The sequence below is a fragment of the Pinus tabuliformis genome, chromosome J (assembly GCF_031772625.1).
Source record: "Pinus tabuliformis cultivar Carrire ecotype Pingquan chromosome J, CPIR1, whole genome shotgun sequence".
Lineage (NCBI taxonomy): Eukaryota > Viridiplantae > Streptophyta > Pinopsida > Pinales > Pinaceae > Pinus > Pinus tabuliformis.
In genome coordinates, this window is record NC_142295.1 from 679,487,451 (window position 1) to 679,502,919 (window position 15,469).

General features: G+C 41.0%; 1 protein-coding gene across 1 annotated transcript in view; it reads right to left on the bottom strand.

Annotated features, from left to right (window-relative positions):
* Positions 1-15,469, bottom strand: part of LOC149228671 (pre-mRNA-splicing factor of RES complex protein) — a 213,712-nt gene that overhangs the window by 80,859 nt on the left and 117,384 nt on the right. The window contains exon 6 of the mRNA XM_089378323.1: positions 10,576-10,679. Within this exon, the coding sequence (XP_089234449.1) occupies positions 10,576-10,679 (104 nt within the window). The remainder of the gene's footprint in view (positions 1-10,575; positions 10,680-15,469) is intronic.

The following is a 15,469-nucleotide window of genomic DNA, read 5'->3' on the forward strand; positions in this document are numbered from 1 at the left end:
GGGAGCTGCTCTCCAGCTATATCTGCTAACTTTCGATCTGCTAGAAAGTGCCCAAAAACTGCCCAGAAAACTCTGCCCTTTTAGCCTTAGACTCCTTGGACAAAACCCAAAAGGGAATTTCTCTGATTTTGAATTTGTATTTTCGTCCTCTTGGGTGGCTAAATCAACCTCTACAACACGCAATCGCTTCCTCTGCGTCGTTGGCTGAGCTAAGAATCGCTGCTGAAAACTCCTGCAATCTCTGTGGAATAGCTTCTAAGGCGGGCGCAGTCAGTCCCCCAAAGTAGAGGTTGAATCTTCCTTGCGAAAGACTCGTGGCTAAACAGCCGGTAGACTCGCTAAGTAGCAAAGCATACAAGAGTGAGTTTGTTTGTCAAAAATTCAGAATGAAAACAAGATGAGAATTAATCTCTCTTTATAACTCCTTGGGCCCCTTTAGCCTCATGTGGGCCCCTCCATCCACCCATTCGATTTTCCCTCCAAGCATATCGAATGGTTAATTCTGAACTCCTATGTGGGTGGTCCCCACATTCCACTAGCAGCGAAATAAAGTTGATTGGGCCCCTAAGTCCCTAAGTCGAAAGTGTGGCGCCCTCTTCCTTAATCAAAAATGTGCCAAATTGTGTAGCAGCAACATGTTACTAATGTGTTTGAGAAGGGACGTGACAGTCCTCCCCTCCCAAATGTTACTTGCCCTCAAGTAACCTCAATGTTGGGTGCTCCAAAATATGTTCACCCTCCCAAGTGGCATCCTCATCTGGCAAGTTCTTCCAATGCACCAAACATCGCTTGTCCTCAAACGATGCCTAAACTAACACCCTCTTTGACTGTGGACCCCCACTATCACTGCGAACTTCACCAGGGTCCCAAATGTGCCATTGGATCGTCCCCGATCGTTGTACTATCCTATAGTGAAGGAGTCCCTTGATACCAAGATCCCAAGCCAACCTGATCAACGTGAAGCCCCCTTGCTCCACTCACTATCCTGCGAGATATGAGCATTAGAACCCCGGTGTCTATCACCAATAAGTAGAGCATCCTCACGATGTAAAAATCTGCCCAAATCCTCATGAAGCTGCTCTATCAAATAGTCCATCTCGTGCACTACAAGAGTAAACTCTTGAAGATGCAATCCAATCCTGGTGAAATTGAACCCTTGTCTACCCGGGCCTCCCCTGATCTCCTCTTGTTGATCACCTTGCCACACTGGTGAAGTTCCCCACACCATCAATGAATCGCTAAAACCAAATGGAAGATCTACATGACCCTCCCCCGTAGAAACCAGCTCACCTCTACGAGTAGTTGAACTGCTCAACCCTGTTATGTGAGAATCCCCTGCCCATCGCAGAAGGAACCTATCCTGCTCACATCGTGACACTCTGGTCATGAATGACTGCATAGCATGCTCGTACGAGAACCTCCTCCCCCATAACTCTCGGCCATAATCTATGCAATGATCGAGGCTAGGCCAATCTTGCCAAAGTGACTCAACAGTGCCAGCGCCTATCACTCCATGGCTAACGCAAATCCTGAGCAACAATCTGCCTTGTCCTATAGAGAGGACTTCGTTGATCGCCCATGTGTCCGCCTGTGAACGAATCAGTCTGCTTGTTATCTCGATTATGCTCACCGAGGAGTGGAGTATCCCACCAATCCATTGGATCCCTGGATCCCATAACCATATTGGAGGTCCAAAAACCCCAATCCTCTCTATCTGTCATTGTGATATGCTGCTAGTTGTTGGGACCCCTTTGTGCCCCTTCTCTGCCTCCTGTAGGTATCCAATAGGTAGGCAAGCACTAAGCATCAAGAGCCCGTGCTGCAAATATCCATTTGTTCTGTGCCTGCCAAATCACACAGCAAATTTGCTATCCCAACTCCTGATGATGTGCTCGGGTACTGCCAAAAGCCAAGGACTACTGTCCTCTGCACCTCATGCTCCCCTAACGCCCCAAGTTGTCCAACTGAAAAAGCACCATGTAACTCCCTCTCGGTCACCTCCCCAAGTGTGAACCTAAGGGTGGAACATATGCTACCTCAACAATCAACCATGCCATCCCTAAGTCTGTAACCGTCAACTCGCGCACCTACCAAGTGTCTCAACTGGAGAGTCTCCTCGCGGCCCATGACACATGGTGTCTCATCCAAGTGCCTAGGGTAAGTCCCCCATGCCCTGTTGCCTAAATGGAGAGTGTCAAAGTGAAACAACCAAACTCTTTGTGATTGTAAGCAACGCTGGAGGATTATGGGTGGGTATGTCCCAAAGAGTATAATCAAGAGTCTGTCGGAATGTTCAAGAGTAATCCTACGGACGACCCCCTCTCCGCCTCAGATCTACTGATAACTCCCTCGAGGCCCTGCCTCCACTGAACATGCTCGACAATGTCCTCATCGATCCTAGGTTAGTTGCGTCCAATGGTACGCCTACTATCCCTGTCCATAAGTCTCCCTGGAGGCAAAGCTCCAAGAGCCTGTTGCACCGCATCATGTGTCAGTGTATACCACCAAGTACCACCGCATTCCATGAAATGCCATCCCAAGTACCTATCCCTGTACACCACTAGATACCCCCGACTATGGCTATACCATCATGTACCATCCTGTGTCCGGTCTGTGTCACTACACCTGTCACTCACTACACATCCTCAATGCGATGCGAGTCACTCCTCCTACCAACTCTTGCCAGAGTAAGCTAGTCACCCTGTGACTCCATGCACCGTCAATATGCCAAGACAACTCATGAAATATGTTTGCTCGCCTGTCAAACCATCTTGTCACTAGTGTTGACTGGGGCTCTGATGGAGATCTGAAAATGTGGGTGCGCTCAAGCGTCAAACCCATCCTGTAGCTACTACCATCACCTACCAGCTCTATGATGTGATGGAAAATCCCACCTGGATCCCAAAAATAGTCTTGCCCTCGAGTCCCTCTGGTAATCCATGGCCTCTGCTGACATGTGGCCATGGATGTATCTAATCGCCTAACCTGCTCCATTGAGTACCAGCTCAGTACCTCTCGCCATCCAATCCCAAAGGAGAGATCGAATGTGTAATCCTCTGTGGAAGGAACAAGCCCTCCAAGATGATGTGGTATCATGCTCAGCTCAATCCTGTTAACCTGTCCACCCCCTCGAGTACGTCTAGACAACTCGGCCTCCCTCAATCCAATGCATAAGGGTGGGTTGATAACGCTATAGACCCCACCAGTGGGCCTCTAAAGTGAACTGTGCTGAAAACCCAACGCATGACCTCTATGTTGCCCCTCATCAATGGCTAGCCCAAGGGATGGATGCACATCCTCCTCCATCACGAGCTCGACATGAGTCTTCGACTGCTCATCCATAGACAACCCAATATGCACAATATGCTCACCAGTCAGTTGTAGGCGACTGTCATCTGGCAACTCCGTCATAGATCTAGAGGCCTTTGTACCTATCGAATCCTCAACAACAGTGGAGCTGTCTTCTGGCACCTCACCAACTCGTGGTGCATTGTTATCACCTGACAAATCGATCACAACCCCGAATACCTCAATGGATGACGCCTCATCAATGGGTGGATGCTCAACTATCTCTTTGCCAACCATGGCCCCTTCAACTACTCTTTCATCTTTTTTCTTAATACTTCTCATCATCCCTGCAAAATCCCACGGAATCTCCATTAGTTTGTGTATACCCCTTAGTCCACAAAATTCCCAAAAAGAGAGGGACGTTTGAATGCCATGACCCAATGATTGGTATGCCCTCTATTTTTCCCCCAATAACTCCACATCAGTTGGAATCATGTTCGGATTCCCAACTGAAGAATGAATCAATTTCTTCCCCACATCAATCATCATTTGTTGTATCCTCACCACCTCATTCCAGGTGACTGCCATGTTGTTTGATTCTAATTTTTCCCACAGGCTGAGCCAAGATTATGGCTCTGATACCACTGTAATGTTCCCAAATAGGAATTTAAGTGATAAACCAATTAAATAAACAGTGCAACAGTGGAAAATTAAAAACATTTAGCAAACACCCATGAAACACTATAATATTGGATCTGTTGAGCCATATATTATGAAATATGAGAGCATGAGTACAATATATAAATGGAGTAGTGCACTTGGGCTTGTCTCAAGGACAAACTGGACCAAACCCAGGTGGTAGAATAGCTGGAAAGATGGTTGCTCAGCTGCTACTCTACTATGTCTGCGTTATCTCAGTAAACTACTAATCTGCTGACTTTGGCCTGCTGGAAAGTGCCCAAAAAATTCTGTGCTTTTAGCCTTAGACTCCTTGGACAAAATCCAGAAAAACCTAGAAGGGAATTTCTCTGATTTTGAATTTGGATTTTCGGCCTCTTGGGAGCTGCTCTCCGCTATATCTGCTGACTTTCGGCCTACTGGAAAGTGCCCAAAAACTGCCCAAAAGATTCTGCCCTTTTCGCCTTGGACTCCTGGGACAAAACCCAAAGAAACCCAGAAGGGAATTTCTCTAATTTTGACTTTGGATTTTCAGCGTTTTGGGCACTGCTCTCCAGCGATATCTGCTGACTTTCGGCCTGCTGGAAAGTGCCCAGAAAATTCTGCCCTTTTAGCCTTAGACTCCTTGGACAAAACCCAGAAAAACCCAGAAGGGAATTTCATTGATTTTGACTTTGTATTTTCAGCCTTTTGGGAGCTGCTCTCCAACTACATCTACTGACTTTCGGCCTGCTGAAAAGTGCCCAAAAACAGCCCAGAAAATTCTACCCTTTTAGCCTTAGACTCCTTGGACAAAACCCAGAAAAACAAGTTCGCTGAGCTGATGGATGAGCAAGGTCGGGGCTTCTCCTCTGATGAAGCTAAAAACACTCTCACTGATTTAGAGGGTCAGAGGACCAAAATACTTAAAGATCAAGAGGAGACCTAGCGACTAAGGAGCAGAGCTATCTGGCTGGAGGCTGGGGATGACAATACAAAATTCTTTCATAATTATGCGAAGGGGAGACGAGCTAGTAACACTATATGGAAGATGCCTACTGAAAATGGATAGTTTGCACACACCTTTCAACAACTGGCTCATCTTGGAACTACACACTTCCATCATTTGTTCAAGGCTCCACCTGGGGCCTCACTTGCCGAAATAGTCCGAATTGCTAGGATTTTCCCTCGATTCGTCGACCAAGATGCAACAAAAGATCTTACTAAGCCTGTATCCATGGGGGAACTAGAAAGCACTCTTAAATGGTTTAAGAAGGATAAAAGTCCTGGTCCAGATGGTTGGACGTTGAATTCTATTTAGCCTTTTTTGAGATTATTGGACTGGACCTTCTTAAGGTGGTGGAGGAATGCAGGACCATTGGTCGCTTGTACGAGGCTATCAATTCTACTTTTATAGCCCTCATTCCCAAGGTAGACTCTCCTCAATCCTTCAATGATTTTCGGCCCATTTCCCTCTGCAACTATCTATACAAGATTATTGCCAAAATCATCGCCAACTGTATCAAGCCTATACTCTCTGCCCATATCTCTTCTGAGCAATTTGCCTTTTTGCATAATAGACAAATTCATGAGGCCATTGGTACTGCTCAGGAGGCTCTTCACTCCATTAAGATGAAGCATTTAAAAGGAGCCATTCTCAAAATCGATCTCTCTAACGCTTTTGATCGGGTTAGCTAGCTTTATCTTAGAATGCTTCTAACACATTTAGGCTTCCCCCTCATTTTCATTCAATGGATCATGTGTTGCATTTCTACTGTATCATTCAGCGTTCTTATCAATGGTTTTGCCTCCAATTTCTTTCATGTTGAGCATGGTCTCAGACAAGGGTGCCCCCTTTCTCCACTTCTATTTCTGCTCGTTATGGAAGGACTAAGCATATTGATATTACAGGAAAGAAGAGAAGGGTGTATTTAGGGTCTCAAGATATCAAACCATTGCACAATATCTCATCTTCTATTTGTAGATGATGTGCTTATCTTCCTCAATGGAGGCATTCAGGATTTCACTACATTCTATGATCTCTTACTACTTTTCTGTGCTACCACTGGGATGGAAACAAATAGGCTAAAGTCTTCCATTACTTTCTCAACATGCTCTCCACAGGAAACTCGATATGCTTATCATAAATTCCCATTTCAAAGACATCTTTTGGAAGACGGTCTTAAATACCTAGGTTTCCACATCAAATCTCATGGTTATAAAATAGCGAACTAGATTTGGCTTGTGGCCAAGGTAGAAAAAAGACTTATCAACTAGAATCAAAGATTCTTATCCAGAGCAGGGAGATTGGTCCTTATTAAATCCGTCTTGGAAGCTACCCCAGTTTATTGGATGTCCTTGGTATGGATACCTAAAGGAATATTATCTTGAATCCAAAGAATTTGTTGTAAATTCCTTTGGAATGGTCAGAAGGAAGGGAAGTCATTTGCCTGGGTGGGATGGAGTCGCATCGCACTGCCCAAGAAATGGGGAGGTTGGGGACTAAAAGATCTCCCTTCATTTGCACATGCACTAGCAGCCAAGATGGGATGGCTCATTCTTAATTCCCGCAGTCTTTGGACAGAGGTGGTATTATATAAATACATATGGTCGTTACACATTATGGAATGGATAAGACTCCCTTCATGGCACAAGCAAGGAATTTCGATAATCTGGAGGGTTGTTCTTCAAACTCTTCCCACCATCAGAAATGACCTTATTTGGCGTATTAAAGCAGGCACATCAGTTCGCATTGGTTTGGACCCATGGACTGGTTGTGGTAATATGTACTGCCTTCCTCCTGATCTCATTAATTTTCTTAAAGATAGGGGCGGTAATATGTATCGCCTTCCTCCTTATCTCATTAATTTTCTTAAAGATAGGGGCATTGCTACGATTGCTAATATTGCAGACTCGGAGAACTCCACAATATTTATGCAGGCATGGAAATCTGTCACCTATTTGGGAATACCTGACCAGTGGATCCAGGACTGGGAGGGATATATCTCAGCATTGATTGAATCACATGTCTGTATAACAGATGAAGATGATGAGCTCATTTGGGCACATGCAACACATGGAGCATATTCCCCCAAGGAAGGATACCCCATCATACATGCTGCTCACAAGGCACCTGCTTTGGAGGGGTAGTGGAGATCTCTTTGGAAACTCAAGGCTCCCCCTTGCACCTGACTATTTATGTGGAATGTATTAATGAACAAGACCCCTACTGGGGAAAATCTGATGAAACGATCCCATTATGGTCCAACCTGGTGTGTCTTATGCCAACAGGCAGAGGAATCGAATGATCATCTCTTCCTTCTTTGTCCCACTATTAGCCATATATGGGAACAAGTCCTCTCCTCCCTGACTATCACACAGCGATGGTTCGGTCAAAATATCTTGGATGCTTGGAACCACTTGTGGGTTGGGTCCTCAAACATGAAAAATCGTAATCTCCCATTGATTATATGTTGGACTATTTGGTTGAACAGGAATGGTATCATCTTCAGCAACAAAGAAATTCGGTGGCCCATATCAATTGCTCAGATTATCAATGCATTTCATGAGATTCCTGATGATGATCATACTCCTCCTGTTCGAACAGTGATACCTAAAGCTATTAACCGTAATCAACCTTGGGCCTATTTTGACGGATCCACTCAAGAACAAGGATGTGGGGGGCATTTTATTACACTTATCTGACAATCATTCTTACCGTATCTGGATGGGATTTGGTGCTGGTACTAATAATTTTGCTGAGCTCGTTTCACTCAGACACTTGCTACACTTTGCATTGGCACATGAATGCAGACACCTACAGATTTTCGAGGACTCCAAAATCATTATTAATTGGTTCAATAACACATATACATGTCATGTGCACTCACTCAGGAACATATTGGATGATGCCATGCATTTAAAATCACAATTTGATTATATTTCTTGTCTACACATTTTCAGGGAACGCAATCAGGTTGTCGATCAATTATCCAAGGAGGTTGTGAACCAGCCCAGAGATATATGGTTAATTCAAGAGCAGCGGGAGGCAGAGCATTTTCAGTACTACCACAGGCCATACATCGATCAGCTATATCAAAGGGCCGATAGGCCCTAATTACAGCTATTTTACTGCAGCACACATCAGCTATCTATGCTTTATATATTTTTGTATAAATCATTTTACTGAACAGTCACTGTATACCCTCTATGGGTAATTTTTGTATAGACTTATTTTTTGAAGGCTATGGCCTAACATACAGCATATGCCTTTAGGCATCTACAACATGTAATTTTCCAAATTAATAGAAAATTGTGATTTTTCGCCAGGGGTAAAAACTGACTAATCTTCCAAAAAATATTGATACCAGCACAATTAAGTCTCATAATAACAATTCATCTCAAATATCAAATAAGTGCAAAGTTCCACAAAAGATCGCATTTGGATGGTTAGATAATTCTACAGTTCAACAATTTAGTTTAGCACTCAAAGGTTCATATTGTCCATATCATCCATTATAACAACTCCAAAAACTAAGAAAGATGCAAAGACATTACAAGACAACGAAAAAGATATCAAGACTTTCCATCAATATGCTTTGAGGATAAAGAATTTCTAAAAGGGAAAGGCAATGTTATAAACATAAATATAAAATAATATAAATAGTAATAATTCATAATTAAATAATAACTTATAATTGATTAAAAGACATGTCCCAATTAAAAGACATGACTCTTAATGAAAGGGCACTCCCACCTAACTATATATGCAGCGCCCTCATTTGTAATATTATATCATTTCTCATACATTATTCAATATATTATTGTTACTAAAATGGATTTATTTATTGTGTTCCAAATATTTAGGATATTTAACTCGTGAGCCAGGTTTAGTTGTCACACTGATCTAGAGTGGTAGCCAATAAAAATTGCTCAATAACTAGTTATAAGTCTGAAACGAGAATTTTAGCACGTTTTTAAGGATGTTATGAGTCTGAATATTATGGCTTCCAGCATTTTTGGGGACAACATGCAATTTTCTAGGGTTTCTACCCTCTAATTCACCAGCACACTTCTTCATTGGCATTTTTTTGCTCTATTCAATGGATTCGATAAAAAAAAATTGCAGAATTGTGCCCTCTTCCAGGGCAGCACACTCTTTTTTTGCTCTCTATGAATGAAAAGGTATGCAGTTTTTAAGGGCAGTGCTGCTTCTATTCATCCAAAGGATTCCTTAATGGTGACATTTTCTTAATCATTGTTATTATAGGGTTTCAAACCCCTTCTTGGTACCTTCAGTGGATTCTCGAATCTCTTGAGGTCTTCATGGAGACTTCTCTTTTCCAGACTAGCAAACAGCCACTTGTTATACATATGGCGGTGTACTTTGGATTATAGTTTGGTATTTACTCCACTTATTTGGATGTATTCTTCATATTCCAACGCTTGGTACTTTTATATTGAATATTGCAACCAGTGACACAAGGCCTGCCCCTCAGCTTCTGCCAGTGATTTATAGTGACTCTAACAAACCTATGGCTGTTTGTTTCCCAAAGAGGACCCTCTCTCAGCTCCTTTGACATAGATTAGTTTCCACTCACAGGTCCACAGGATCTATCCCACTCAAATCTACTAATGATTCTAAAAATGATTCTCAGAGTACTTCAGTCAAACAGTTTGATTGAGTGGGTCTATCTCCTTGATACTATGATATTTGTCCTTATGGAACATCCTATATGCAACACAGTTAAGCAGCTCCTCCTTTCAGATCTCCGCCAAAGGTACCCAATGCCCAGTTCTGGAATCATAGGTAATGGTACTATGGTGTTTTCGAAAGGTTTTATCTTCTAATGGCCCACCATCAACATTATAAGATTTATTTCACTAAGGGAGGTCATCAATAACTAGCGGACTTGGTGTCTCATTTGGTAAATTATGCTTCTTTGAGACAGTAATGCATTTTTTTTGCAAATATGGATTATTGGGAAACCATGTGCCTGAAACAGATTAGGAAGGATTGGTGAAATTGAATCTTATCATCCAAGCAGCAAGGATAAGAAAGTTCAATCAAATACTCTAAACAGCCCAAACACACTAGTAAGGATGTCAAGCATCAATCGTAGGATTTCCAACACAATCCAAGGCTTTCTAATATTAAATTATATGGTTCAAACAACAATTTAAAGTATTGGAGACAAGGAAAGAAACAATCATAATCCAAGTCAAATAGAAATTTTAAATTATTATGGAATCCTTGGACATAAAGAACATTATTAATTTAAGAAAAAAGGAGCTCCTATAAGTGAAAAAGGAGCATTGTACAGAATCTTTGCCCCTATAATGACAGCATACATGACTGGATTCCTGATTATAGAACCATTAGGGTACATGTCATATGTGGAGGTCAAATTTGACACACTAGAACATATTGAAAGCAAAAAGGCTTTAACATCAAGGGTTTGAAGAGCGTAGGTGAGTGAACCTACTAACGTGCTATGCCTAGTCAGTGTCCTCACAAATTTTTGTTTGTTGTGCAAGAGAAATAGCAATTGAATTGTTAAAAAGCAGAAAGATTTGAATGATAATCAATGACATCTAAGACTAGAGAATTTATTCCACAAAACATTATACCTGCTTCGAGCAAAGGGCTTGTCCTTTTCTAGCTCAAGTGCAGCTTGTCTAGCTTCTGCTTCCCTTTTCTGAGTTAAACCTTTACCCCATTCCAAAGGCTTATCCTGCAACAACATTGAAACAACGGAGACCCATAATTAAAATGTTCAAAATGAAAAGGAGCAAGGTAGAAACATAAAGATCAGACCCACAAGAATTATGAACACCTAAGATAAGGATGCAAATAGAGACAAGAACTTGTTTATTCGATTAAATATGAATAGATGAGATTACATATGCCAAAGATTTCGTATGCATATAATATCAATAGATAAATTGTTTCTCACAGGAAAATAGCTGGATATTATGACACCAGATATTGGCGCGGAAAAGTGTAAAATTAGTTGGCCCAATCTATGAGCTCTTAAAACCTAGCATAGACAGAGATTAGAAGATAAAGTAAGAAGATGTGATAATGAAAATGACTTGGGAAGAAAAGGATGTTATAATGTTGAGTCCTATTTATAACAATGCATATATGATATATAAAAATTCCAATTTATTGGTTGCAGTGCAAGTCCTGAGAGAAAAATATGTAAAGCTTTTGAGATTGAAACAGTTTATCATGGAATGATCATCATCTTCAGACTGTTTATTCTGGTACAGTTTCGACTTGCCGTGTCATATATATCATAGTTTTCAAAACCAGCCAGTCTGAACTGGAAACCAGTCAAACCAGCCTGTTAGATAAGCCCAGGTAACAAACTGGTAGAAAAACCGGTTGGAGGGTCAGTTTGGTACCTAATTGGTACAAACCGGCCCTACCCGCCCAGTTAGATCTCACATTTGTGGGGGAGTCCAGAACCATCGATGGCAGTTTATCAGGTGGTTTTGGAGGAAACCCGGCGTCGTTATTCTTCCAAAACAGCCCCCCATGGACACAAAACCAACCCTCCCCCTCCTAAACCCTAAACCTAAACAGAAAACCTAACTAAACCCTAGCAATGTTGGCAACCAATGGTAATGTTAAATTTTTAATTTTTTAACATTAGCATGAACTGACTCGGGATGTTTGAGAGTGGTTACGGCCTCACTGGATTTCAAATGGAGAAACTAGAATTTTAGGTCTCACTCAAAATGCAGCACACTTAATAGTTTTCAGGATTTCAGGATTTGGGGAGTTACAATGTTTCCATTTCATTCTGTCATCTGTGAGGGTATGGGATTGGCATTTGATCAAGAGCATGAAGCCCTTTATGTACCTTGATGTTGATGGTATTGATAGTTGAACTGTGTTGATGTTGGTGGTATTGATTGTTGAACTCCTCTACCATGGCCTTAACAAAAATGTACTCTTCATTCAAAGCAAAATAATTGGTTAGGCATGCTAAGCTTTTTCTACCATATTACAAGGTTGAGGAGATGAAACCTTCAATCAAACCAAAATCATTGATTAGGCATGTTAAACTTTTTCAATTTCTACCATATTACAAGGTTGAGCAATCCAAATATGAAAACTTTGAGGTAGATGATGTTTATGTAGCTCTTGTTGATGATCCCATTTCTAGTAGTGGTGAATCAATGATGAGTTTGATGAGTGATCATGTTGATCAGTGATTTGTAGTAGGCCAGTGGCCCAATAACTTGTAGCATTGTTTTTGGACTCTAGAGGCCACTTAGAGCCTCATTGATTATGTATTTTGTTGTTAATATGTATTGCACTATGTGCCATTTTGATATATTCACCCTTACATGGTATATAGATGAGCAAACTTTGCATATTTTGTCTCTAATGGTTTGGAATCATGGTTTGAAATCTTAAAAGTAAATTTTTCATTAAAAAAATAATTATTTTATGTATTTTTTTCACATCTGATTCATTGAATCCGGTTTGATCTGGTTTCGGTTATCCCAGTTAGATAGGTGGCCGGTTCAAAATTTCCATATATGATATATAAAATTTCTAATTTATTGGTTGCAGTACAAGTCCTAAGAAAAAAAATTGTAAAGCTTTTGGGATTTAAACAGTTTATCATGGAAAAATCACCATCTTCCAAATGTTTATTTCTGGTATAGTTTCTATTTTCCATGTCCATATATATATATATGGCAACGAAAAAAAACATTTCGCTGAATTGTGGGAGGAAACCTTGTATATAATAGATAAGTGCCCCTCCAAATATTGCCATGGTCATTCATAATCATGTCTATTACAACCTAAAATTGCATGGTTCTGTTATGGGTCATGTAATGTCCCTAATGGATTAATTGCCCATGGGAGGATGGAATAGCCTATCCAATATTGAAGAATGTAATTAGTGTCGGTCTTCATAATTATATTTGAGTCATGCTTTAATGTATTTGTCAAAAGAAAGAAAAAGAAATTTTATTATGAAAGAAAATTATTTATTAAGCATGGGTTTCATGCTTTGTTTATTTGTTTCTAGGTCACAGCCTCCATTGTAGGCTTATAGGTTTTATGTCTTGGGTCCTAGTCCTTGTCATCATTTAATAGACCCTTTTTAGGCTTTGTATATCAAGATAAAATATTATTTTTATGTAAAATAAGTCAAATAACCCTCCTCCACCCAGTCGGCCTCAAAAGGAGACAGAAACCACTCAATCAAGCAAGTTTAATCTGCAGTTGCTAGAGAAGAAAAGAGGAGCAAACTACCTAAAGAAGAAGGAGAAAACCTTAGCGAAGAAGGAGACATTTTTCAAGCAAGAAGAAGCCGAAATTCTCTCTTTTCTGCCACACATGCAAATTTCTGGGTTGCTGCAGGAGGGCCAAAGTCACAGATCTGCAGTAGGGCCAAAATTCTAGAAAAAAGAGGACAGAAATTCTGAGTTGTAGCTAGATTGAAGTTGTTTGACTAGAAGTGACTACTGAATTTTGGGTAATCAATTTGGAAGGCTGACTTGGTGGAGAGAGGAAGGTCTTTTGGTCTGGTTCAAGGTCTTGGATTGTCTCAATTTGATTTGAATCTACTAGTGGAAGAGTTTGACTGGGTTTTTCCTTACAAAGGGATTTTAGCCCTGGCTGAGTGCCTATAGTTGGTGTCATAGATCTTCATGCTTTTGATTTGATGATTACTTGATGAGAAGATAAAAGAAGAATGTAAAGAAATTTAATTAGAATACAAGAATATCACAATTGTCAATATAGGCAAATCTTTCTTCCTTTCTAATTTTCTAACATGGTATTAGAGCTAAGGTGAAGGAAGAAATGGAAAAAGGCAACTTGAAGATTTATTGAAGGAAAGATCAAGTAAAAGGTTTCAAGGAAGACGACAAGGACAAGGATGATATAAGAGTTTTTTAAAGAGGAAGGCCTATTATCTATATCAAGTAAGGGAAATATTGTAAAATCTATGGCATCTTCAATGAAGATAGAAAACAAACTAGAAGGAGCCACCAACTATAAAGCATGGAAGAAGAGGATAGATCTCATCCTTATAAAGCACAAAGTATTGGATTTTGTACTAGGAAAAGTCAAGGAACCCTCAGATGATGCAAGAAAGGAAAAATACAAGGAAACAGACATTTTGGCCATGAATCTAATTGAGGATGCAGATAAGGATAACTTAAACCCTTACATATCCAATATAGATACTGCAAAAGGGATGTATGAAGTTGTCTCCAAACTATTTACCATCAAGAACATTGGACAAGTTACTAGTCTCAAGAACGAACTGAGAACAATAAAGATGACAAAAGATGACACAGTGTCTTCTTATTTTGTAAGAATCTCCATAATTAGAGGTACTATTAGTTGGAAAGAAACTCCATCCTTTGAAGAAATGTGGAATGCATGCAGTCAAGAAGAAGCTTGCATCTCATTAGCAAGTGATAAGAAGGAAGATGAAGAGAACAACACATCCAATGCATATTCTACTCACTACAAGAAAAAGGGAGGAAACAAGAAGTTTAAAGGACCAAAGAAGAAGATTGACCTATCCAAAATAGAATGCTTTCATTGTCATAAGATGGGACACTACAAAAATCAATGTCCTGAAAATCCTAAAAATAAGAAGAGAGAGAGAACATGCTACAGTTGCAAATGAAGCTCCACCTAAGAAGAACAAGACTGAAGAATCCGAAGTCAAAGACTTATATTATTAAGTCTCTTACATATCCTCCTACTTATATCATAGACTATTGTTTTAGGTTTTGTAAAGTTTTTTTTATGTTTTGATTTCTAGAGTTTATAGACCTAATATGTCTTGTTAGAAATTCTTGAGTTGTTTTGATAAGGTATAGGCATCCCTCAAAAGGATTGAATTGATGAAAGATTAAGAGGGAGCCTCCACCATTTTACAAAAGATAAGTATCTTGTTCTTTATTTTCTCTTTCATGATTGAGTTCCTCTATACATCTAGCTTTAGAGAGACATCAAAAGAACTTGTGAGTTTGCACGTCCAAACGGTCGCCGCAAGTTCTGCCCAACTCTTTGTTTACCCCTGAACGCGTTCGTTCACCTCGTCGAATGAACCGTGTCGTTTGCCCAACTTGGGCGTGCTCCTCATGTCCGTGTCCCCAACGTGGGCGCCCTACGCACGCTTGTCGCACCTTCCGTTCACAAACCCAAACACTTCGTTTCGTTCGCACCTCGCCCGGCGCACCCAACCGCGGGTCACCTCACCCGAGTCACCACTTCACCATTCGATCGTTCAGCGGGCACACCTCCATGTCGCCTTGCACGAACCGTCGTTCACCTGAACCAGGCGCGCCCACCTGCAGGTCGCCCTGCCCATTCAACCACCTGGCACGTTCAACATTCAACCCACAACGCACCCACCGTTTCGTCCTGCATGTTAACTCCGCCTGGTCTACCCGTCGTGTGGGTTCATTCCACTGTGCCCTGCCTAACCGCAGAACCGCACTTCCAACTTCGTTGTCCAAGTTCGATTGTCCA